Source organism: Giraffa tippelskirchi, chromosome 2, assembly GCF_054371585.1.
Source record: "Giraffa tippelskirchi isolate mGirTip1 chromosome 2, T2T-mGirTip1v1.2.pri, whole genome shotgun sequence".
NCBI lineage: Eukaryota > Metazoa > Chordata > Mammalia > Artiodactyla > Giraffidae > Giraffa > Giraffa tippelskirchi.
The window spans coordinates 30,869,144-30,896,410 of NC_137276.1; the positions used below are offsets into that span (position 1 = coordinate 30,869,144).

The following is a 27,267-nucleotide window of genomic DNA, read 5'->3' on the forward strand; positions in this document are numbered from 1 at the left end:
GTATATTGTCACCCCACTTATTTAACTTATATGCAGAGTACATCATGTGAAATGCTGGGCTGGATGAAGGACAAGCTTGAATCAAGATTGCTGGGAGAAATATCAATAACCTCAGATATGCAGATGACACCACCCTTATGGCAGAAAGTGAAGAAGAACTAAAGAGCCTCTTGTTGAAAGTGAAAGAGGATAGTGAAAAAGTTGGCTTAAAGCTCAACATTCAGAAAACTAAGATCATGGCATCTGGTCCTATCATTTCATGGCAAATAGATGGGCAAACAGTGGAAACAGTGGCTGACTTTATTTTATTAGGCTCCAAAATCATTGCAGATGGTGACTGCAGCCATGAAATTAAAAGACGCTTACTCCTTGGAAGGAAAGTTATGACCAACCTAGACAGCATATTAAAAAGCAGAGACACTACTTTGCCAACAAAGGTCCGTGTAGTCAAGGCTATGGTTTTTCCAGTGGTCATGTATGGATGTGGGAATTGGAGTATAAAGAAAGCTGAGCGCCAAAGAATTGATGCTTTTGAAGTGTGGTGTTGGAGAAGACTCTTGAGAGTCTGTTGGACTGTGAGAAGATCCAACCAGTCCATCCTAAGGGAGATCAGTCCTGGGTGTTCTTTGGAAGGACTGATGTTGAAGCTGAAACTCCAATACTTTGGCCGCCTGGTGCGAAGAGCTGACTCATTTGAAAAGACCCTGATGCTGGAAAGATTGAAGGCAGGAGGAGAAGGGGACGACAGAGGGTGAAATGATTGGATGACATCACTGACTCAATGGACATGGGTTTGGGTGGACTCTGGGAGTTGGTGATGGACAGGAAGGCCTGGTGTGCTGTGGTTCATGGGGTCGCAAAGCGTCAGACACAAGTCAGCGACTGAACTGAACTGAATAATTAGTGATGTTGAGCATCTTTTCATGTGATTGTTGGCCATCTGTATGTCTTCTTTGGAGAAATGTCTATTTAGATCTTTCCCCTAATTTTTTATTGTGCTGTTTTTTGGATATGCAGTTTTATGAACTATTTATGTCTGTATATTTTGGATACTAATCCTTTGTCTGTGTCTTCTTTTTTGTTTTATTTATGGTTTCCTTTGCTGTGCAAAAGCTTTTGAGTTTAATTAAATCCCATTTGTTTATTTTTGTTTTAATTTTCATTACTATGAGCTTCCTGATCTTTATATTTGAACATTTCTTAAGGTTTTATCCTGACATTTTGTCCTACAAAAGTCTCAAGAACTTTTACAGCATCAACTATCTCAGCGCTGTATAGACTCCCACGCCCCTCTCTTCCATCTCTCTCAGATCCCAGCTCCTCATCTAGCTGCCTGCCAGACAAGGCTCCTTAAAGCTCTGTTCCTGTGAGACGCCAAGGCAATCTGACTATAGGATATAGAGGTATTGGTACCCCCTGGTAGAAAGAGTAGAAGTCATCTTTAAGTATCTGCTCAGATGGAACTGACAGGAAATGCTCCAAGAGGATTCCATTTGTTGAGCATCTATAAATGCACTGTATTCAAATATATGTCATTTTAAAATAAACTCCAGGGTATATTTGTTGAACTAGCAAGAATAATTATTAGACATATCTTCTATCAGGAACTTTCAGTTTCTTACTACACCATTTTCATGCAACAAACAGGATTTACACTGTGTGAACTCCTAAGCATGACTGTAAGGGTAATTGTTCTCTGATAGATACTGTAAAGGATATAATGAGATACAGTACCAGCCTTAAGGAACTTGACAGTTTAACTGGGTAAATGAATCATTCACTCTGGAGAAGTGACTAAATCAAGAAGTAATCCCAAGGTAAGACAATGTCACAGGAGAAGTCACAGGGCACTCAGATGCCAACAAATGGTATAAACCCTGAGTTTAAAGAAGGTTGAGGTCACTGTAGATATTGGTGTGTTTATTGAGGAATAGCTTCAAGGAGGAGGCAGGACTTAAACTTTTCCTTCACAAAGTATTTCCTAAACTTCTAGAATGCTAGTTCTCAATTTTTGCCATATTAACAAACTGTCTATTTTGTGATTTTTCCATAGTTTCCTTTTAACTGACAATTTTATGGTAACTACCATTTCCTTGTCTTCAATCATGAAATCCATGAAACCACAGGTTTGATGTGCTCTTGTGTTTGATATGTGTTTTTCTATTACACATGAAACAAACACAGAAAATCCTCATTATGTCAATACTTAATCAAATATTGAGTATTTTTCTGATAAAATAATTTAACTTTTGTGGCACAATTTTAAATATTAAAACCATCAAAATAGACCTAGTTAAAGATTTTAATATTCAAATTATTTTTTGAGTAATTTATTTTTTTTATCACTCTTGTAAGTTTTCTCTTGTTTAGTTAAATGATATAATTCTTCTAGATCTTTTTTAGTGGATTAGCATGTAACTTAAGAATTTATCAATCATTATTTCATTGATCTCACAAAATCCTGTGTCTTTTGCTCAGATTTGCAACTTGGTTTTCCTACAGCTTTGGAAATATACTGGGTTTACCGTATATTGGAGAAGTTAAAAGCTTCATTGATAGTATTAGTGAGGACATTAGTGAGGATGTTGCCAAGTGGAAGGAATGTTTAAGTCAATTCTCAGGTCAACAATGGACTATTTTTTTTTTTTTTTTAAATGTATTTATTTTTTATTAAAGGATAATTGCTTTACAGAATTTTGTTGTTTTTTGTCAAACCTCAGCATGAATTAGTCATAGGTATACATATGGTGGTGGTTTAGTTGCTAAGTCATGTCCGACTCTTGCGATCCCTGCCAGGCTCATTTGTCCATGGGATTCTCTAGGCAACAATACTGGAGTGGGCTGCCACTTCCTTCTCCAAACAATGGACTATTTTAGTGTTAGGATTACTTTTATTTTCCTAAGCATTCTTTAGCACGAGGGCAGCCTTCTCAAACTTTTTGTATCAGAAACATTTGAAATATTCTCAAGGATCAGGGAACTCCTAAATGAAAAGTGTAATCATTTAGTTGTAGATACTATAATCCAATAATAACTGCTGCTGCTGCTGCTGCTGCTGCTAAGTCGCTTCAGTCGTGTCCGACTCTGTGCGACCCCATAGACGGCAGCCCACCAGGATCCGCCGTCCCTGTGATTCTCCAGGCAAGAATACTGGAGTGGATTGCCATTTCCTTCTCCAGTGCATGAAAGGGAAAAGTAAAAGTGAAGTCGCTCAGTGGTGTCTGACTCTTAGCGACCCCATGGTCTGTAGCCTACCAGGCTCCTCCGTCCATGGGACTTTCCAGCAAGAGTACTGGAGTGGGGTGCCATTGCCTTCTCCGATAACTGCTAGTGCTCTTTTAAACAGACTGGTGTTTTCCTGAAAAATCTGTTTAGTTTGGCTGACATTTTAGCCTATTCTTTTGTTGGTCCCTTCTTGCATATTTCAGTGGTATATATAGAAGAGACTTCAGTTTTTCCCTTTTAAAATGTCCTCCTTGACTTTTTGGTACCTTACCCAAGTAAGACTAAAAGCATTATCAAAAATTTCTGTCATATAAATGCTATTTAGATACAGTATATGATATATGGTTAGTTGCAAGCTTAGGTTTTTCTTTCCTATTTAAAACTGAAAATGATTTTTTATACAGCCTTTTTAGAAGAGAGGGGAAAAAAACCTACTGGTTAACTTTGTTTCTTGAAATTAATCCCTTTTTTCCTTTTTATGAATTTGAAAAATTTTAAGGCAAATATAATATGTTTTTGTTAAGTAACTGGTTTAAGTCAAAATGGGATATAATTTTTCTAAAGGTAAGTTTGTTAGGTTTATTTAAATAACATTTATGAACTTACATTAATGTTGTTTTCAATAGAAAAATAAATTAACAGTATTGAATAACAAAGTTACTAAAACTGTATGTCTAAGCAATATGAGTAGAATTATAGTCTAAGACAACATTTTCTAAGAGACTTTGAAAAAAACCATCTTCTTACTGAGTAGCAATGTCAGGATTATATAGATAATCATAAGATTGATATACACTTGTATTGGTTTCATGATCATTTTAATAGGCCTAAAAATGCACTTTAATTTTAATTGCTGTTTGGAACTAAAAATAAATGATTAAATTAATTTTTTTTAAAGAATGATTATGTTTATTTCTTTAATGTGATACCTATGCCATTTGTTGTTGTTGCTTATTTACTTGATTCTGGGTTTAATGTGAGATAAGTTCCCATGGGTTTTATTTTCAGCTAAAATGAGACAATTTCTGTCCTTTTTCTTGATGCTTCTTAAAAAATATTTTCTCATACATTGTTGTTGCTGTTGTTCAGTCACTAAGTTGTGCCCAACTCTGCAACACCATGGACTGCACATGTCAGATTCCTCTGTCCTCTACTATCTCCCAGAGTTTGCTCAAATTCATGTCTGTGAGAATTCTCATACATATATACAGAGATAAAGATGGCAGCAAGCCCTGAAACCCAGTTCAAAAACTGATAATGGATATAACCAAATGATCATGGTCCTGCTTTATAAGACTAAAAAACCTATGTGTCCACGCTAAGTCGCTTCAGTCGTGTCCGACTCTTTGCGACCCACTGGACTGCAGCTCACCAGGCTCCTCTGTCCATGGGATTCTCCAAGAAAGAATACTGAAGTGGGCTGCCATGCTCGGGATTGAACCCGCATCTCTTACGTCTCCTGCATTGGCAGGTGGGTTCTTTACCACTAGCGCCACGTGCGAAGCCCTAAAAAATCTATAGCAGCTGCTAATGGAGCACCGTGGTCACTGTGTCATCTTTTGCAGAACTCTCTAATGACATCTTATGGAGCCCCACATGGTGTTGCACAGAATCCCATTTGAGAAACTGCCCTAGGGACTTGGATAATATATGTGATGATAATGTGAACCCCTGTAATTAATTATTAACCTAAAATTTTTTTTTCAGTCTGTATACCACTGAAAATTGTGTCATCCATATTTTGTGAAACAATGTATAAAAGGGCAAGTAAAATCTGGATATGTTTAAAAGAGGGGCAAAAGGCATGGCAAATGAGAATAATCAGAACAAAGGCAAGTAGGGCAGGGATTCTATAATAAATAGAACTTGATAACACCCACAAAGAATTTTTTGACAAAAGTAGAGGGGCCTGAAGTTGGGGAAAAATTATGGTTGAGCTGTAGAGGCCTTGAATTGAAGAAAACAAAGGTCTTGAAAATCCACTAAGATTTTGAAGAGTAAGTGAAACTTATGAAATTGATTGGGACAAGATGAATCTGGCAGTGTGGGAAGAATCTAGAAGTACACAGGCAAGTACATTCTTGTGGTAATTCATGCAAGTGGAAATAATAGCCAGAACCAGAATGGTGGCAATAGACGTAAAGGAATGGGATGAGTATGGAACATATGGTGAATAGCTTTCATAATATCTGGGGTCAACCTGACAATGAACATATTTCTATTAATGGTTATGGTATTAATATTTCCATTTTCAGAAATATTAGAAATGTGAAATTGAGTGGATTTTTTCTTTTGGAAGTGTTTCTAGGCTGAGCTGTTTTCTGAGACTCCCCAGCCAGTCATCTCTCCTGGCCTTGTCTCCTGACGCTGTTCCTCTCATTTCATTTCATTTCATTAAAGAGTACAGATCCCACAGTGCCAGATTTTCAGATTTTTTTAGAAGAACTGTAAATCTAGCTAGTTTGTGATATCTTCCCATTTCTCAATGTTAGCAATTCAATTTTTTTAACAAATAAAATATACTATATCCTATGTACTAGACTTGGTTGCCAATTTGTGACCTTTATCTGGAGTTGTATATTCTGCTTTCAGAAATCACCTTGAAGTGAACCATGAACCAAATGGTAATAGTCCCTTTTGGACACCTCTGTATAATTCTTATTAGCAGGAAGCTCATAGAAACATTTTTTTTTTTAGTAGTTAATATTTTCGTTTTGTTGAGATGTTGATTTGAAAGTTACAAGCCTTTCTCTGCTTCTTCCCAGCCAGGTCTCTAGACAAACTTTATAACTTTGCTGATTGCTCTGGACTCCATCTGATATTTGCTCTAAATGCACTGCGTCGTAATCCCAATAACTCCTGGAACAGCTCTAGTGCCCTGAGTCTCTTGAAGTACAGCGCCAGCAAAAAGTACAACATTTCTTGGGAACTGGGTAATGGTAAGTAAGGATGTTATTTTCTCTGAATTGACAAGATAAAGGGTAAAAAGTAAATTGGCTTGGGATATAGTCTCAGACCATATCTAGTACATCCCAGAAAACACTGGGGTCGTTTGACCATTGAGTTGACCTTCCAAATAGTAAAAGACCAAACAGTTGGAGAGTAGACTTAGTGAATTCCACTATTTGCATCTACAGTTATCTCTAGTTGCCTTATTCCAAATATAGGGGAAATGCCATATGTGACTTATAATTAACAAATTGATGTTAAGTTAGATATAGCCTATCTGCACAGCCTAGGCTGCATTTTACAATGTATCTCTCTGAAACTAAAATGGTCCTGTAAGATGACCTTATAATACTTCAAAAGAGTTTGGTGAAGTATATTCGGGAACTGATCTTCAGTATATGTACGTCTTGAAGGTTCACAATGCACATTAGCATATAAAAGACTCTGAGAAGTCCTGCTGCAATGAAATCTGTATAACATTTTTAATCCAGCCTTAAAAATTTTTATTTCAAGATAACATCTCTTATTTATTTATTTATTTTGACCAAGCTGTGCAGCATGCAGAATCTTAATTCCCCTGACCAGGGATTGAACCGGTGCTCCCTGCATTAGGAACACGGAGTCTTAACCACTAGACCACCAGGAAAGTTTCAGCCCAGCATTTTTAAAATCATTTTAAAAATAGGTTTTGGTTGGTGTTAGGAGCATGCATCCTGTGTAGTCACATAGGATCCCATGCTTAGAAGAGAATCATGCTTGCTTTAATGCTCTTCTATTGTCATCTTATTTTTAAAATAAAAGGATCTACATTTTCATTTTGCATGGGGCTCTGAAGATTATGTAGCCAGTCATATTTAATCATGGCAGTCTTTGTGTGTGTGTGTGTGTGTGTGTGTGTGTGTGTGTGAGACAGACCTATTATCATCTCATGGAACAATGTTCCATGGAACACACTTGGGAGAAATACTGCCTAAGTCACACTATTTTTCCTAGTGATATGAATGTATGATTTGTTATATATACGATATTCTGTAAATGCAATGACTGTCTAATATTATTGAGTGAACTGATATGAATTATAGTTAAAATTATGGGTAATTTAAATTGGAAAATATTCTGATTCCCTAATTAAAAGACATTTTGGTAAATCTTAGAACAAAACAATTGAATCTAATAAACCAAGAATTCTTTTAAAATTACTGTTTTTTGTTACAGTAATTTTAAAAGAATTCTTTTAAAATTACTGTTACAAAAAAAAAATCACTGTTACAAATTGACATTAACATTTTAGTCCATGACCTCGTATATATATATATATATATATATATATATATATATATATATAGCTAAATCATATTTGTTTGGAATGCTGTGTGTGTGTGTACACATGTACATGTGTGTTTTTAGACACTCTAGAATTTGAAATTCTCATAAGGAAGCAGGAGATGAAGATTTTTTAAGAACAAGTGTCTTTTTTTTCTATCAGTAACCATTTACTGAAATGTAGCTGTCTTTTCCTTCCCTGGAGTTGGGGAAACTGGTGGAGAGTGAGCTACCAAATGGAGACTTGAGCTAATTTGGATACAGGGAGCATAACTAGGGTAGCCTGAGATTTTTCATCTTCCCAACCAGTCTACGTATCATACATTCTAGGAAAAAAGCAAGTATGATGTGGTCAGCTTAGAATGAGGCAAAATTATTACACAGTAGACAAAACATGGTAGGGACCTAACAGAAGCAGAAGATATTAAGAAGAGGTGGCAAGAATACACAGAAGAACTGTACAAAAAAGATCTTCATGACCCAGATAATCATGATGGTGTGATCACTCACCTAGAGCCAGGCATCCTGGAATGTGAAATAAAGTGGACCTTAGGAAGCATCACTACGAACAAAGCTAGTGGAGGTGATGGAATTCCAGTTGAGCTATTTCAAATTGTGAGAGATGACACTGTGAAAGTGCTGCACTCAATATGCCAGCAAATTTGGAAAACTCAGCAGTGGCCATAGGACTGGAAAAGGTCAGTTTTCATCCCAATCCCAAAGAAAGGCAATGCCAAAGAATGCTCAAACTACCGCACAATTGCACTCATCTCACACGCTAGTAAAGTAATGCTCAAAATTCTCCAAGCCAGGCTTCAGCAATACATAAACCATGAACTTTCAGACATCCAAGCTGGTTTTAGAAAAGGCAGAGGAACCAAAGATCAAATTGCCAACATCCATTGGATCATCGAAAAAGCAAGAGAGTTTCAGAGAAAAATCTATTTCTGCTTTATTGACTATGCCAAAGCCTTTGACTGTGTGGATCACAGCAAACTGTGGAAAATTCTGAAAGAGATGGGAATACCAGACCACCTGACCTGCCTCTTGAGAAACCTGTATGCAGGTCAGGAAGCAACAGTTCGAATTGGACATGGAACAACAGACTGGTTCCAAATAGGAAAAGGAGTACATCAAGGCTGTATATTGTCACCCTGCTTGTTTAACTTACATGCAGAGTACATCATGAGAAACACTGGGCTGGAGGAAGCACAAGCTGGAATCAAGATTGCTGGGAGAAATATCAATCACCTCAGATATGCAGATGACACCACCCTTATGGCAGAAAGTGAAGAAGAACTTAAGAGCCTCTTGATGAAAGTGAAAGAGGATAGTGAAAATGTTGGCTTAAAGCTCAACATTCAGAAAACTAAGATCATGGCATCCGGTCCCATCACTTCATGGCAAATAGGTGGAGAAACAGTGGAAACAGTGTCAGACTTTATTTTTTTGGGCTCCAAAATTACTGCAGATGGTGATTGCAGCCATGAAATTAAAAGACGCTTACTCCTTGGAAGGAAAGTTATGACCAACATAGATAGCATATTAAAAAGCAGCAATATTACTTTGTCAACAAAGGTCCATCTAATCAAGGCTATGGTTTTTCCAGTGGTCATGTATAGATGTGAGAATTGGGCTATAAAGAAAGCTGAGGGCCGAAGAATTGATGCTTTTGAACTGTGGTGTTGGAGAAGACTCTTGAGAGCCCCTTGGACTGCAAGGAGATCCAACCAGTCCATCCTAAAGGAGATCAGTCCTGGGTGTTCATTGGAAGGACTGATGTTGAAGCTGAAACTCCAATACTTTGGCTACCTGATGTGAAGAGCTGACTCATTTGAAAAGACCCTGATGCTGGGAGAAATTGAGGGCAGGAGGAGAAGGGGACAACAGAGGATGAGATGGTTGGATGGCATCACCGACTCAATGGACATGATTTTGGGTGGACTTCAGGAGTTCATGATGGACAGGGAGGCCTGGCATGCTGCGGTTCATGGGGTCGCAAAGAGTTGGACATGACTGAGCGACTGAACTGAACTGAGACAAAGATATTTACTGATCCCTTCCCATGCTATCTTCTATTTCATTTCAGAATATCTTGACATTCTTTGGTATTTTGTGTTGTCTACTCATGACTACCATACCTAACCTTACCCTGCTCCTATATTAGACTCTACCCAGCTTAGCTTTTTCTCCAAACACAACAAAATACTGTGCAAACAATGCATTCTCCAAACAGGGCATTATAGCTGTCATGAGGGACAATGTTTAAAACAAATGAGTGAAAGACAGTAAGGAGTGGTAGGGCCTCTGGTGAGCTACAGAATACATGTTCTGCCTAAACTATTTGTTTTCTTCTTATTTCTAAATAAAATTTGTTTGTAGAAGAATCTCAGCTGTATTGTAAAGTAATTATCCTCCAGTTAAAATAAATAAATTAAAAAGAATCTCAACTGGTTGTAGATAAGCACAAAGCAATTAAAATTTACTTACAAGTGACTGATGGGAATAATTCCTCCAGGGTTTTTGGCATCTCTGAATTTGGGAGCTTATTAAACTAAGTAAATCTTTAATTGATATAATTGAAGTGATTTGGTGGCAGGAAGTGGGTGGGGAAAGTATATGCATCTTTCTGTATTTATCTATCTGTTCCAAATAACTGAGAGTCTGCCTCTTTCTATCCTTCCCCCAAATTACACTGAACAGTTTGGAGATGGAGCTAATTGTATTTTAAAAATGTTCAGTCACCTTAGCCACACTTGATTCTCATCATCATCTTCTTGGTGTCTCTTCAAGGATTAATAGAAACAAAGAATCAGTTTAGAGGAGGAGAAAAGGCATGGTCATAGATAAGAAAATAGGGATATAGACAGGAATAGAGAGAAAAATAACCAAGGCTATGAATTTAAAAATTCAATAAGGTAGAAAGTATCTGGTAAGGTTTCTTGCGAGAATTTCCATCAAGGTAGATAGAGATAGTTTTTTGAGTTTCTAGTCAAGAAGACTGGAGTTGTCTGTTTTCCCCTTCTTCCTTTTGTTTTAAAAGTTGCATTTCTTTTTTTTTGATATGACAAATAAGTAGTCTGCCCAACTAACATACCCTTTAGGGTTTGAAGATTTATTTTGTTGCTTTTTCTAATTCATTTTAAACTACTGATAGTTTTTCTTATGCTAGCATCATATCCCTAGAGATATCTAGTGTATTCTGTTCACAACTATTCTGTGTTGTATATTCAGGCCCTTGCCCCTCAAAAATTATCTGGTCATTGTCCTGGCCTGGATTTGTCTCTCCAATATTTTATCCATTTTCTTCTCTGTAACCTTATATTTTTGGACAGATGTAATAGTTTAACTATTATATCCACATTTAGGGAGGGACAATAGAACTGGTCAATTCTCTTATCACTCAACCTCCCATATACCCACATCCTGTTAACAAGTACTTTAGAGTAAATCTGGCATTGGAAAAACTGAAATAGATATTTTTTTGGTTGTTTCTCCTAGAGTAGCTAAACTTCAAGTGACTTACTTTTTTTCTTGTTTAAAATTGGTGAATAGTGTGGGCTACAGACCATGAAAACAAAAATATACTCAATTTCAAGACGTGAAAATTTAGAAAGCTTAGAATGTCAAAGTCTATGAAAGAATGACTTCCTTGATACAAAATTTTTAACAACTATGTTTTGTAGATATGAAATGTTTCCTTGCATGCCGTGTCTGACTCTTTGCAACCTCTTGAACTGTAGCCCACCAGGCTCCTCTTTCCATGGAATTTTCCAGCCAAGGATACTGGAATGGGTTGCCATTTCCTACTCCAAGTCACCACTTTACCTGCTTACTTTTTTCCTTTCCCTCTCTCTGCCTGCTTCTCACCTTCATCAGCTATATTCTCAATTCTTTTTCCACATACTCCAATCTACATATATACTCTCAATAAGTTCATAGACCTATACAACTATTTCCACAGTCCAATTTTAGAACATTTCCATAACTCCAAAAAGATCCCTCATGCTAGTTTTCAGCCAGTCTCTGTAACCATTCCCAGTCACAGAAGATATTAATCTGCTTTTTGTCTTCTGTGGATATTTCATGTAACTGGAATCGTACAGTATGTAGACTTTTGCATCGGACTTCTTTCACTTAGCATGTTTTTGAGGTGTATCCATGTTGTAGCATGTAAAAGTAGTTCATTCCTTTTAATTGCTGAATGCTATTCCAATGCACGAATATATACATATATTCATATATATATACATGTGTATATATATATTTTTTGTTTTTCCATTCACCAGGTTATGGGCATTTAGATTGTTTCTACTTTTTGATTATGATCAGTAATGGTGCTGAAATATTCATTTACAAGTCTCTGTGTGGATATATACTTTCATTTCTTGTAGGAAGATACCTCAGAGGGGAATGGAGTTGCTAGTTTTTATGGTAAATTTATGTTGATTTTTGAACAAATTAACCACACTACTTTCCAAAGTAGCTGTACCATTTTACATTTTCCTCAGTAATGCATGAGGATTACAGTTTTTCTACATCTTTGCAAACACTCGTTATTGTCTATCTTTCCAATTAGAGCCATTTTAGTGGGTTTGAAGTAGTATATTAATATGACTTTAATTAGCACGTTCCTAATGACAAGTGATATTGAGCATCTTTTCACATGCTTATCAATCATTCTTACATTTTCCTAGGTGAAATGTCTACTCAAATCTTTTGTCTTTTAAATTAGGTCATCGTATTATTTAGTTGTAAGAGTTTTAAATATATTCTGAATGCAAGATCTTTATCAAACATATGATTTGCAAGTATTTTCTCCCAATCTGTAGCTTAATTTATCATTTTCTTTATGGCATCTTTTGAAGTTCAGATGTTCTGAATTTTGATAAAGTTCAGCTTATCAATTTTTTTGATGTGTTGTGCTTTTGATATTATATCTTTACCTAGTCCAAGATCACAAAGATTTTTTAACCCAAGATCACAAAAACTTTTCCCCTATTTTTTCTTTTAAAAGCTTTGTAGTTTTTGCTTTTGCTTTTGGGAATAAGATCCAGTAGGAGTTAAATTTTGAGTACAATGTGAAATAATCTAAATTCATCTTTTTGCATATGGCTATTAAATTGTCCCGGCATTGTTTATTTAAAAGATTTCCCTTTCCTTATTGAATTCTCTTGACATTTTTGTCAAAAATCAGTTGACAATAAATAGATTTATTTCTGGGCTCAGTTCTCTCCCACTGATCTGTATGTCTGTTCTTAGACTACATTGTCTTTTTTTGATATATGTATTTATTACAAAATGATCACCATGATAAGTTCAGCTGACATCCATTACCTCACATAGTTACAAATACTTTTATCTTGTGATAAGAACTTTTAGGATCTATTCTCTTAGCAAATTTCAAATATATAATACAGTATCATAACTATAATCACCAGAACGTATATTATATCCACCTGACTTATTTATTTTATAAACTAAGTTTGTACCTTTTGATCATCCTCACCCATTTTGCCACCCTCATGCCTGCCTCTCTGGTATAATAATCATGTGCTTAGTCACTCAGTCATGTCCGACTCTGCGACCCCATGGACTATAGCCTGCCAGCCTCCTCTGTCCATGGGATTCTTCAGACAAGAATACTGGAATGGGTCACCACTTCCTACCTGTGTGAATTCTTTATGATTTTCTGTATACAAGATATGTTGTAAGAATAAAGATGGTTTTGCTTCTTCCTTTCTAATTTCAGTGAGTTCAGTTCAGTTCAGTCTCTCAGTCATGTCCGACTCTTTGCGACCCCATGAATCGCAGCATGCCAGGCCTCCCTGTTCATCACCAACTCCCAGAGTTTACCCAAACCCATGTCCATCGAATCGGTGATGCCATCCAACCATCTCATCCTCTGTCATCCCCTTCTCCTCCTGCCCCCAATCCTTCCCAGCATTAGGGTCTTTTCCAGTGAGTCAACTCTTCGCATGAGGTGGCCAAAGTATTGGAGTTTCAGCTTCAACATCAATCCTTCCAATGAACACTCAGGATTGATCTCCTTTAGGATGGAGTGATTGGATCTCCTTTCAGTCCAAGGGATTCTCAAGAGTCTTCTCCAACACCACAGCTCAAAAGCATCAATTCTGCGGCACTCAGCTTTCTTCACCGTCAAACTCTCACATCCATACATGACCACTGGAAAAACCATAGCCTTGACTAGACAGACCTTTGTTGGCAAAGTAATGTCTCTGCTTTTCAATATGCTATCTAGGTTGGCCATAACCTTCCTTCCCAGGAGTAAGCGTCTTTTAATTTCATGGCTGCAGTCACCATCAGCAGTGATTTTGGAGCCCCCAAAAATAAAATCTGACACTGTTTCCACTGTTTCCCCATCTATTTCCCATGAGGTGATGGTACCAGATGCCATGATCTTAGTTTTCTGAACGTTGAGCTTTAAGCCAACTTTTTCACTCTCCTCTTTCACTTTCATCAAGAGGCTCTTTAGTTCTTCTTCACTTTCTGCCATAAGGGTGGTGTCATCTGCATATCTGAGGTGATTGATATTTCTCCCAGCAATCTTGATTCCAGCTTGTGCTTCTTCCAGCCCAGCGTTTCTCATGATGTACTCTGCATATAAGTTAAATCAGCAGGGTGACAATATACAGCCTTGACGTACTCCTTTTCCTATTTGGAACCAGTCTGTTGTTCCATGTCCAGTTCTAACTGTTGCTTCCTGACCTGCATACAGGTTTCTCAAGAGACAGGTCAGATGGTCTGGTATTCCCATCTCTTTCAGAATTTTCCACAGTTTATTGGGATCCACACAGTCTAATTTAGATGCCTTTTTATTTCTTTTTCTTGCCTGACTGCACTGACTATAATCTCTAATACAAATGTTGAATATAAGTGATAAGAGCACACATCCATGCCTTGTTCCTAATCTTAGGGGGGAAGCATTCAGTATTTGAATTAAGTATGATATTTTACCATTAAGCATTCAGTATTTCACCAGTAAGTATGTAGATTTTTCTTAGAAGCTGTTAAGCTTTTCCCTTCTATTGAGGAATTTCCCTTCTATTCATAGTTTGTTGAGAGTATTTATCAGAAATGGGTGTTGGATTTTGTAAAAGAGCTTTTTGTTTTATTTCTTTTTTTCTGCATCTATTGAGATGATTATGTGGCTTTGGTCTTTTATTCTGTTAATACAGTATTTTGCATCAGTTGGGTTTGCTATTAAATCAACTTTGCATTTCTGGTATAAATCTCACTTGGTCATGATACTGTAATACTTTTTATACCTTGCTGGTTTCAGTTTGTAGATATTTTGTTGCATATTTTTGAATCTGTATTTATGAGAGATAACTCATCTGTAGTTTTCTTATGATGCTTTTGGCTTTGGTATCAGGGGAATATTGGCCTCATAAAATAAGTTGGGAATTGTTCTTTCTTTCTCAATTTTTTGAAAAAGTTTGTGAAGAATTGTGCATTATTTCTTCCTTAAATACATTATAGAATTCACCAATTAATCCATCTGAGTCTGGGCTTCCTTTGTGTAAATAATTTTAATGGCTGATTAAATGTTTTTTGTTGTTACAGACCTATTCAGATTTTCTATTTTTTTTTAATTTGGTTTTTGTAGTTTGTGTCTTTTCTAAATTTTTTTTCATTTTGTCTAGGTTGTGTAAATTATTGGCACAAAGTTGTTCATTTCTTGGTGGTGTTGTTCAGTTGCTGACTCGTGTCCAACTCTTAGCAACCCCATGGACTGCAGCACACTAGGATCCTCTGTCTTTCACTATTTCTCAAAGTTTGCTCAGATTCATGTTCCTTGAATCGGTGATGCTATCTAACCATCTCATCCTATGCTGCCCACTTCTCCTTTTGCCTTCAATCTATCCCAGCATCGGGGTCTTTTCCAATGAATCAACTCTTCACATCAGGTGGCCAAAGTACTGGAGCTTCAGCTTCAGCATCTGTTCTTCCAGTAAATATTCAGGGTTGATTTCCTTTAGAATTGACTAGTTTGATCTCCTTGCAGTTCAAGGTACCCTCAAGAGTCTTCTCTGGCACCACAGTTTAAAAGCATCAATTCTTCAGCACTCAGCTTTACATTCCTACAGCTTCTTAACAATTCTTACAGCTACCTATTCCAGGATTCTGGCCTGGAGAATTCCATGGACTGTATAGTCCATGGCATCACAAAGAGTCAGACACTACTGAGCCACTTTCACTTTCACTTTTCACACCCTTCTTTATGGTCGAACTCTCACATCCATACATGACCACTGGAAAAATCATAGTTTTAACTAGACAGACCTTTGTTGGCAAAGTAATGTCTCTGCTTTTTAATATGCTGTCTTGGTTTGTCATAGCTATCCTTCCAAGGAGCGAGTGTCAGTAGTCCCTTATCCTTTTAATTAATGTGAGGTCCTTAATAGTGTTTCCTCTTTCATTCCTAACTTTGGTCATCTGTTTCTTCTCTCTTTATTTTTTGGTCAATCTAGCCAAAGGTTGTATCAATTTTGTTGATCTTTTTAAAGAACCAACTTTTACTTCAATGGATTTTTCTCCTTTTTTATATCATTGATTTCTACTTTAATTTTTATTAATTTATTTCTTCTTGCTTTGATTTTACTTCCCTCTTCTTTTTCTCTTTTTTTTCGAGAGAAAAACTTAGATTATTGACTTGAGATCTTTCTTATTTTCTAATATAGGAGTCTGTAAGGCTGTAAGCACTGGGTTTTTTCCTAACCAATAAAAAAAGTTAGAAGTCTAACATATACATGTCAGCAGAGCTTTTTTCCCACCAAGGTCTGTCTTCTTGGCTTATAGATGGCCACCTTCTCACTATGTCCTCACATGGCCTTCCTTCTGCGTGTGTATCCCTAGTGTCTCTTCATGCCCAAATTAACTTTTTAAAAAACTTTTTAAAAGAATGGTTTTAGGTTCACAGCAAAACTGAGAAGGTACAGAGATTTCCCATATATTCCTTGCCCCTATACTTTCATAGCCTCCCCCACTATCAATATCCCTCACCAGAGTGGTACATTTGTTACAATTGATGAACCTACATTATACATCATAATCGCCCAAAATTCATAGTTTACATTATGGTTCCCTTTTGATGAGCACATAGTATGGGTTTGAGATGTATAATTACATGTATCCATCATTATAGTGTCATATAGAGTATTTACTGCCCTAAAAATCCTCTGTGCTCCACCTGTTCATCCCTCCCACCTCTCCCCAATGCCTGGCAACCACTGATCTTTTTACAATCTGTACAGTTTTTCCTCTTCCAGAATATCATATAGTTGGATTCATACAGTATTACATCCTTTTAAGATTGGCTTCTTCCACTTAATGCCAGCTTCCCTGGTGGCTCAGACAGTAAAGAGTCTGCCTACAATGCAGGAGACCCAGGTTCAATCCCTGAGTCAAGAAGATCCCTTGGAGAAGGAAATGGCAACCCATTCCAGTATTCTTGCCTGGAAAATCCCAAGTATGGAGGAGCCTGGTAGGCTACAGTCCATGGGGTCGCAAAGAATCAGACACTACTAAGTGACTAACACTTTTTTTCACTTAATGATATACAGTTAAGGTTCCTCCATGGAACCTTTTCATGGCTTGATGGCTCATTTCTTTTTAGTGCTGAATAATTTTCCATTGTGTGAATGTACTACAGCTTATTTATCCACTCATCTACTGAAGAACATCTTGCTTGCCTCCAAGTTTTGGCACTTGTGAATACAGATGCCATAAATCCATGTGCAGACAAAGTGAGGACATAAGTTTTCATCTCCTCTGTGTAAAAACAAGGCACATGATGGCTGGATTATTAGCTCAGAGTATGTTTTGTTTGTAAGAAACCACCAAACTTCCAGAGTAACCATATCATTTTGCATTCCCATCAGCAATAAATGAGAGTTCTGTTCCTCCAGTCCCTCCATATTCTAGCTAGTATTTGGTGATGTTAGTGTTACAAATTTTGGCTGTTCTCAATAGGTATATAGTGGAACTTCATTGTTTTAATTTGCACTTCCCTGATCACATATAAAGTAGAGCATCTTTTTTCATATACTTGTTTGCCATCTGTATGTCTTTTTTGGTGAGTATCTGTTAAGACCTTTAGCATATTTTTTAATCAGGTTGTTTGCTTTCTTAGTAAGTTTTAAGCTCTTTCTGTATTTTGAATAACAGTCATTTGTTAGATATGTCTTTTGTAAGTATTTTCTCCCAGTCTTCAGCTTGTCTTCTATTCTCTCAATATTGCCTTTTGCAGAGCAAAAGTTTTTAATTTTAATGAAGTCCAGTTTATTAATTATTGCTGTCATGGATTGTGCCTTTGATGTCATCCTATACGTTTTTATGTATTATATTTTCATTTTCATTTCATTAAAATATTTTCTAATTCTTCTTGTGATTTCCTCTTTGACTCATGGGTTATTTGTCTGATTTCCAAATATTTATAGATTCTCAAATTTCTTTCCACTGTTGAATTCCAGTTTAACTCTATTATGGTCAGGGCACACATATATTAACATACACTGGTGTTCTTTATTTCTCTGTGTGCTTTTAAATCACTGTCTGCTGTCATTTTCTTTCAACCTAAAAGATACCCTTTCTTATTTCTTGTATGACAGATTTTCTCACAACAAGTTCTGTCCTTTGTTTTTCTGGGAAGATCTACATTTTGCTTTCAGCTTTGAAGCATAGATTGCTGCATACAGAATTGTTGGTTGATATTTTTCCCAGAATTTGGATGTATCATCTCACTGTCTTCTGGCCTTATTTCTGAAAAAATTCAGCTACTAATTCCATTGTGTTCTAAATATGAAGAGTTGTTTCAGTTCCAAGATTTCCACTTGATAATTTTTTATAATTTCTATCTTTATTTATTTTTAATATCTCTATATTTATATTTAATTAGTCAATAAAATCATACTTTCCCTTAATTTTTTGTTCTTCAAGCATATTTATAATAGCAGTTTTGAAGTCCGTGTCTGCTAAGTCCTAAATCTGAGTCCCTTAAGAGATAGTTTCTTTTTTCTTTTTTGCTTGCTTATGGGTCATAGTTTCCTATTTCTTTGCATGTTGTCATTTTTTATGGTTGAAAACTATACATTTTAGATAATATGTTGGAGCAATTCTGGATTCCAAATCCTCCCTTCCAGAAGTTTTTTTGTTGTTTCTTTTCTGTTTGTTTAGTCACTTCCTGGACTAGTTCCATAGAGTTTGTCTCCCTTGCATCATGTAGCTACTAATATCTATTCTTTTTAAAATTTTTTTCAATTATTTTTTTTATTGTAAAAGCCAGCTTCCCAGGGGTTGCCTCTGAGTCGACATAGCTTAATGGGGAGATGATGAATGATCAGAGGTTATGCTTACCTTGAGCTGGTTAAGGCTTTCATCTTTTACCATTAGATCTATGTATAGGTTTGTGAACACATTCAAAATTTAGGCATTTTGCAAGTCTGACTGGCTTTTAATTTCTGACATGCCTTTTCATGTGTCATTTATGAGTATATTATGTTTCACATTCATCTGGGAATGTGTGGATAGCTAGTGCCCTCTCCAGTCCCTCCTGAGAACAACTTTTCAGACTACGAGGGTTATTTGTGGGCTTATCAAAATCCTTAGTGATTTCCTTGTTCCCCAAATCTCCCTGTTACATTTCTTATGAGTCTGCTGATCTATTTCTTGCCCCTACCAGTGTCAAAACCTCAAGTTAACCAAAACGTTGGCCTTCTCTGGGATATGTCCTTAATTGCAAATCAAGTTAGCTCTTCCAGCAGTGGAGCTGCTAGGTTTTAGGACTTTGCTTGTCTTTAGGACTACCAAGTTAATAGAAACTGGGCGAGAGGATTTCACTCTAAGTTATTTCACTCAGCCACTTTGCTATAATTGAACATTAAAATTTTTCTATCTTTTTGGCACAAGGATCATCTTTATGAAGCTTTCCCTTCTTACCATTTGTATTAGTTTTCTAGGCCTGTCATGACAAGCTTAGTGGTGTAGAACAAGAGATATTTGTTCTATCACAGTTAGGAAGTCTGAGATCAAAGCATTGCCAGGGTTAATTCTTTCTGGAGACTTTAAGAGAATCTATTCAGTGCCTCTCTCTAGCTTCTAATAGCTACCAGCAAGCCTTGGAATAGCAGTATCCCTTCAGTTCTTGCCTCCATTGACACATGGGCTTCCTCCCTGTGTGTCTCTGTATCTGAATCTCCTTCTCCTTTCTCTATAAAGACACCAGTCTTTGGATTTAAAGTGAAGTTGCTCAGTCGTGTCCGACTCTTTGCAACCCCAAAGACCATAGCCTACCATGCTCCTCTGTCCATGGGATTTTCCAGGCAAGAGTACTGGAGTGGGTTGCCATTCCCTTCTCCAGGGGATCTTCCCGACCCAGGGATCGAACCCGGGTCTCCCGCATTGTAGGCAGACACTTTACCGTCTGAGCCACCAGGGAAGCCTTTGGATTTAGGGCACATCCTAATCCCATATGACCTCATCTTCAGTAATTACTTCTTCAAAGACCCTATTTCCAAATAAGGTTACATTCTAAAGTTTTGGATTGACATTAATTTGGGGGGATACTGTTCAACTCAATATGCCGTTTATTATAAAATATCATTTGAAAATCAGTATGGTCTCTCTGTTGTGGATTAGATGACCTTTTGTGAAGATTAGTTTGAAAATAAATAGAATGATAAAATGGCACTTGACTTTTTTGTTGGGATAGTTTCTTAGGTTAAGCTAGCTTGCACCCTCCTTTAGTTATTTTCTTTACATTGTTAAGAAAAAGGGAGAAAGATCTGTGGATAGGAAAAAGTTGGCAGAACCTCACTCTTCCCAACTCTGACTTGCATGTCTGCTTTTAATCTAGAACCAAATAACTATCGGACCATGCATGGCCGGGCAGTAAATGGCAGCCAGTTGGGAAAGGATTACATCCAGCTGAAGAGCCTGTTGCAACCCATCCGGATTTACTCCAGAGCCAGCTTGTATGGCCCTAATATTGGGCGGCCCAGGAAAAACGTCATCGCCCTTCTAGATGGGTAGGTCAGATTATTTAGCAGTTTTTAAAACATTGTTCATTACATGTAATGAGTTAATGTATTTGTACTCTTCCTGGTTATTTCTGGTCTTAAGAAGGACAGAGAGACTCTTTCAAAGTGACAACTCCCACCATAAACCAAGGATTCTCTACAAACAGTGCAAGAACTTCTCTCTCTAGGCCTTCCACAGTCAGCAGAAGTGGGTGGGATTGGGAGGAATATCGCAAACTCCAAAACAGGTTGGAAAGGATGTGTTGTTCTAAAAAGCACATTTAATATCATAGCATTGCATAATATCACTTAATATTTTTTAAAAGGCAAAATATTATCTACTGTACTCTTGGGACCTGTTATAGAAAGTAAAACTTGACAAAATCCTGGACAGTGGAACTAGGTTAAAAAGTTGAAAAACACTCCAAACATCTGTACATTAAAGCATAGCTTAACAAATTTGTTAGGTATTCTAGAGAATTACTATCATGTGATTCATTTAATTTTGACTGAATGGAACAATCACTTATTAAGCATTGGTTGTGGATGGTCACTATGTTAAATGCTCTCTTTCCCAGTGCTGCTGGTGGGCCAGGCCCAGATAAAATAAGTGGAATATTCATGCATGTTGAGTCTAATTATGCAGGGTTGGAGGGAATATCAGAGGGAATAGCATGAGGAAGATTGAAGTTAGATGTTAAGACCCAAAGTGGAGATGTGGCTATAGCTGGAAGAGTGGGAACAAGGAAGTTGGGAGAGGCAGGAGTTCATCTGGCATACGTTTTATGCGGCATCCTGTCATATTCCGGGGTAGTTATGGTTATTCATATAAATTCAAAAACAAGTAAGATGTTTTCCATTGAATTGTACAGCCCAAGTGAGGTTAGATAAATGCTGTACACATATCAACAGATATATTCCATTAGAAAGAAACCTCTGGCTAACCTTCTTAATGGTCCTTGTGGCTTGATGGCTCTTATGACTCTCTCTCTTCCCTTCTGTGCTAGCTTAGTCTTGATCTAAGCTAATTAACATAGCAGACGTTACTGAAGGCTTGGGAAGGTGGAAGGATTTACACTGTAACATTAACAGCCTGAAATTTAATTTTAGGCATTTTCCCCAAGCCTTTATATTAACTCCTGTCCTTGCTTCACCCTTCTTTCCACGCCCCCCCCCTTCTCTCTCAGTAGAAAGTTCCCTTTTTTCTTGCAGAACAATTTTTCTGACCTTTACTCCTACCTACAAGTGCAACTCTGGGCTTCCTTTTGCATACTTTCACTGAACTTTTAAATTATCCCATGTATGTGGGGAGGCGGGGATGGTGATGAAGAGGTTGGTCTTACTTTACATGTTGTAATTAGGGGATAAGAATCACATATTTAGAACATTTTCATAGTTCATATTACATAAGCAAAGCCAATAACTAAGTCCACATAGTTATTCTTTTAGATTATACCTTTTCTTTAATGATTTGATTACTATAGTTTCATGGGACTGATAGTGTCTTCTCAGTAGCATGACCTTGTATCAGTAATTCATTCATTCTGCAAATACTTCTTGAGTAATTGCTATGTTCCAGGTACTATGTTTGAAAACAGGAGTGTTATAATAAACAAAAATAAATACTTTCTCTACCCTCATGGAGTATGTACTATGGTAAGGGAGACATAGGCAATAATCAACTTAAGACAGAAACAATAACAAGGAGAGGAACAAGGTTCTATGAATGACTGTAAATGCTGAGATTTGACCAAGTTAGGTGGTTGGAAGGGTTCCCTAAAGGATTAACATGTAAGAGGAACCACCACATGAAAAGATGCTTAACGTTGCTAATCATCAGAGAAATAGCGTTGCTATCATGAGATAGCACCTCACACCTGTCAGAATGGCTATCATCAAAAAGACTACAAATAACAAATGTTGGTGAGGATATAGCGTAAAGGAAACCCTAGTAGATGGTTGGTGGAAATGTAAATTGGTGCAGCCTCTTTGGAAAACAGTATGGAGGTTCCTCAAAAAACTAAAAATAGAACTACCATATGATCCAGCAATCCCACTTATGAGTATATATCTGAAGAAAATGAAAACACTCATTCAAAAAGATATATATACTCCAATATTCATAGCAACATTATTTATAATAGCCAAGATATGGAAGCAACCTAATGAATGGATAAAGATTTGGAATGGAATATTACTCATCCATAAAAGGGAATGAATTTTGACATTTTCAACAACATGAATAGATCTGAAGGGTACTAAGCTTAGTGAAAAAACCAAACAGAGAAAGATAAATACATTGTGTTGTTACTTATATGTGGAAACTAAAAAGTAAATGAATTAATAAATATAAAACAAAACAGAAACAGTCGCACATATAGAGAACAAACCAGTGGTTACCAGTGGAGAGAAGGCAAGGGGAAGAGACAAGACAAGGGTAGGAGATTAGGAGGTACAAATACAAGCTTATGTATAAAATAAATAAGCTAACAAGTATATATGGTACAGCATGAGAAATATAGTCAATGTTTTACAGTAACTTTAAATAGAATATGATCTATAAAAATATTGAATCAATGTTATACACCAGAAATAATATAATATTGTAAATAAACTATGCTTCAATTTTTAAAAATTCATTAAAGTGTAATTTGAACTTGAATGAGTGTTAACTAGACAAAATGAGAAATGAACAGTGTCAGTGTTCTTGAAAAAAAGAAAAGAATGTGCAAAGGTCCTAAGGATGAAAAAAGGGCCAGATTGGCAAAAGAAAGGTATATTTAGAGAAGTAATTATGTGTATCTATGGCTGACTCATGTTGAGGTTTGACAGAAAACAGCAAAATTCTGTAAAGCAATTATCCTTCAATAAAAAATATATAAATTAAAAAAACTAAACAAAAAAGAGTTATATAGAGACTTATAGGCATAATGAAGGGCTTAGAATTTCTTCTAAGTGCAGTGAGAAAGATACTGAATATTTCTAACCTGGGGAGTGAAAAAATTTGATTTATTTTACATAAAGTATTCTATGTCTCCTCTATGAAAAATAGATTGGAGAGGAGGCAGGGAAATCAGTGAGAAAGGCTGTTACGTGGTACACATAATGATAGGAACCTGAAATGGGTTGTGGAAATGAAATGTATCATTGGCAGTAGAAGCCACAGGACTTGATATGTTGGATAAGTGTATGGTGATGTGCTCCTTCATGGATCACAGCCTTGTTGTAGTGAAGGGACTTGTGTAACTCAATGAAGCTATGAGCTGTGCCCTGCAGGGCTACCCAAGAAGGGTGGGTCATAGTGAAGAATTCTGTCAAAATATGGTGCACTGAGGGAGGGAATTGCAAACCACTCCAGTATTCTTGCTATGGGAACACCATGAACAGTATAAAAAGGCAAAAAAGATATGACACTGGAAGATGAGTCCCCCAGGTCAGAAGGTGTCCAATGTGCTACCAGGGAAAAGTGGAAGGCAATTACAAATAGCTTCAGAAAGAATGAAGTGGCTGTGTCAAAGTAGAAATGACACTCAGTTGTGGATGTGTCTGGCAGTGACAGTAAAATCTGATGCTGTAAGGAACCATATTGCTTTGAAACCTGGAATGTTAGGTCCACGAACCCAGTTAAATTGGATGTGGTCAAGCGGGAGATGGAAGAGTAAACATCGACATCTTTGAAATCAGTGAACTAAAATGGACAGGAATGGGTGGATTTCACTCAGATAACCATTGTATCTACTGCTGTACAAGAATCCCTTAGAAGAAATGAAGTAGCCTTCATAATCAACAAGCGAGTGTGCAGTACTTGGGTGCAGACTCTAAAATGACAGAATGATCTCAGTTCATTTCCAAAGCAAACCATTCAACATCACAATAATCCAAGTCTATGCCCCAACCACTAATGCCAAAAAAGTTGAAGTTGACCCTAAGTTCTATGAAGACCTATGAGACCTTCTAGAACTCCCCCCCAAAAAAATGATGTCCTTTTCATTATAGAGGATTGGAATGCAAAAGTAGGAGGTCAAGAGATACCTGGAGAAACAGGCAAGTTTGACCTTGGAGCTCAAAATGAGGCAATGCAAAGACCAATAGAGTTTTGTCAAGAGGACACACTAGTCATAGCAAACACTCTCTTCCAACAACACAAGAGATGACTCTATACATGGACATCATGGAAATGGTCAATACCGAAATCAGATTGATTATATTCTTTGCAGCTGAAATTGGAGAAGCTCAATACAGTCAGCAAAAACAGACCTGGAGCTGACTATGGCTGAGATCATGAGCTCTTTTTTGCAGAATTCAGACTTAAATTTAAGAAAGTAGGGAAGACCACTAGACCATTCAGATATGACCAAAATCAAATCACTTATGATTATATGGTAGAGGTGATGAATAGATTCAAGGAATTAGATCTCGTAGACAGAGTGCCTGAAGAATTGTGGACAGAGATTCCTAACATTGAACAGGAGGCAGTGACCAAAACCATCTCAAAGAAACAGAAATGCACAAAGGCAAAGTGTTTCTCTGAAGAGGCTTTACAAATTGCTGAGGAAAGAAGAGAAGTGAAAAGCAGGGAGAAAGGGAAGGATATTCCCAACTGAATGCAGAGTTCCAGAGAATAGCAAGGAGAGATAAGGAGGCCTTCTTAAGTGAACAATTCAAAGAAATAGAGGAAAACAATAGAATGGAAAAGGCTAGAGACCTTTTCAAGAAAATTGGAGATACCAAGGGAACATTTCATGCAAGGATGGGCATGATAAAGGACAGAAATGGTAAGGACCTAACAGAAGCAGAAGAGATTAAGAAGAGGTGGCAAGAATACACAGAAGAACCACACAAAAAAAATCTTAATGACCCAGATAACCATGATGGTGTGGTCACTCACCTAGAGCCAACATCCTAGAGTGTGAAGTCAAGTGGGCCTTAAGAAGCATTACTTCAAACAAAGCTAGTGGAGGTGATAGAATTCAAGCTGAACTACTTAAAATCCTAAAAGATGATGCTATTAACATGTTGCACTCAATATGTCAGCAAATTTGGAAAACTCAGCAGTGGCCACAGGACTGGAAAGGTCAGTTTTCATTCCAATCCCTAAGAAAGGCAATGCCAGAGAACGTTCAACCTACCTTACAATTGCACTCATTTTACATGCTAGTAAGGTAATGCTCAAAATCCTTCAAGCTAGGCTTCAGCAGTACTTATCCGAGGACTCCCAGATGTACAAGCTGGTTTTTGAAAAGGCAGAGGACATCAAAAGAGACACAGATAATTAGAACAGTATTATAGACTCTATGGGAGAGGGCGAGGGTGGGATGATATGGGAGAACGGCGTTGAAGCATGTAAATTATCACATGTGAAACGAATCACCTGTCCAGATTTGATGCGTGATACAGGGCTCTCGGGGCTGGTGCACCGGGATGACCCGGAGGGATGGGACAGGGAGAGGGGTGGGAGGGGGGTTCTGGAAGGGGAAAACATGTACACCCATGGTGGATTCATGTCAATGTATGGCAAAACAAATACAATATTGTAAAGTTAAAAAATATATAAATAAATTAATTTAAAATTAAAAAAAAAAGAAAGAAAACATACATAAAAAAAAAAAAAAAGAAAAGGCAGAGGAACCAGAGATCAAACTGCCAACATTCATTGGATCATAGAGAAAGCAAGGGAATTCCAAAAAATGTCTAATTCTGCTTCATTGTCTACGCTAAAGGCTTTGACTGTGTGGATCGCAACAAACTGTGGAAAATTTTAAAGCGATGAGAATACCAGACCGCAAAGAGTCATACATGACATAGCGACTGAAAAACAACAACAATGGGAATAGAGGAGATTAGTTAGGATGTAGAAAGAAAAGAGCCAAAGGCTTAGGAGAGAGCTCAAAGGAACTATCATATTCAGAGATGTGAGAAAAGAGGGATGGCTTCATATGTAAGAGGAAAGGGAGAGATAGAGGTGTAGGAACCAAGAAAACAGAGGGGATGCTGCTAGACGGCCAAGAAGACAAGTAATAGGAGGACAGAAAAGTGCCATTGAACCTGGGAACATGCAGGTTGTTGGTGACCTTGAAAAATATAATTCAGTGGAGTGTTGGAACTGAAGTCAGATCACAATAGTTTGTAGAGTGAATGAGGGGTGAGAAACTGGAAACGATAATGTGGACAGCTCTTAGGAAAATTTGTACTGTGAAAGAGAGTAGAAAAATGAAGGGAGATTTGGGGTCAAAGACAATAATGGCATTTTTCCATTTAATTTAATGTGGGAGATAGCAGAACAGGTTTGTATGTTGAAACTTACATAGGAGAGAAGAGCTAGATGGTATCAGAGATAAAGGATATAATCAAATAAGAAGTCCTTTAAGGCTAGAAGAAATAGAATCCAGAGGAATTGGCCTTTATTAAATGGGGAGATAGTTACACCAGGGTAACAGAAGGTAAAAAACAAATATTTTTCTACATCAAAGATTAAAAAATCATGCTGAGGAGACATTTCTACACAGTATATGAGGTATAGTTAAGGCATCCTAATTTGTGTACATGGTGTAACGGGGCATATACATGTTAGCTTGTTGTGAATAAGAACTTGGACACAATTGTAAGAGACAGTTGAAAGAAATGAGCAGGTGACCAGGTGGTATGGTGACAAGTGGTAAGGCCTACTTTCCCGTACATCTAAAGACTAATAGGACTCAAGAGCTAGAAAAAATTACGTAAGGCAAGAAGG

General features: G+C 37.1%; 1 protein-coding gene across 3 annotated transcripts in view; it reads left to right on the top strand.

The window, feature by feature from the left end:
* Positions 1-27,267, top strand: part of HPSE2 (heparanase 2 (inactive)) — a 658,038-nt gene that overhangs the window by 388,484 nt on the left and 242,287 nt on the right. For 2 of the 3 annotated variants that reach the window (XM_081549229.1, XM_081549238.1), the window contains one exon: positions 20,375-20,546. In XM_081549229.1, the coding sequence (XP_081405355.1) occupies positions 20,375-20,546 (172 nt within the window). Of the gene's footprint in view, positions 1-5,990; positions 6,165-20,374; positions 20,547-27,267 lie in introns of all 3 variants that reach the window. The other variant, XM_081549219.1, reaches the window with a different exon arrangement.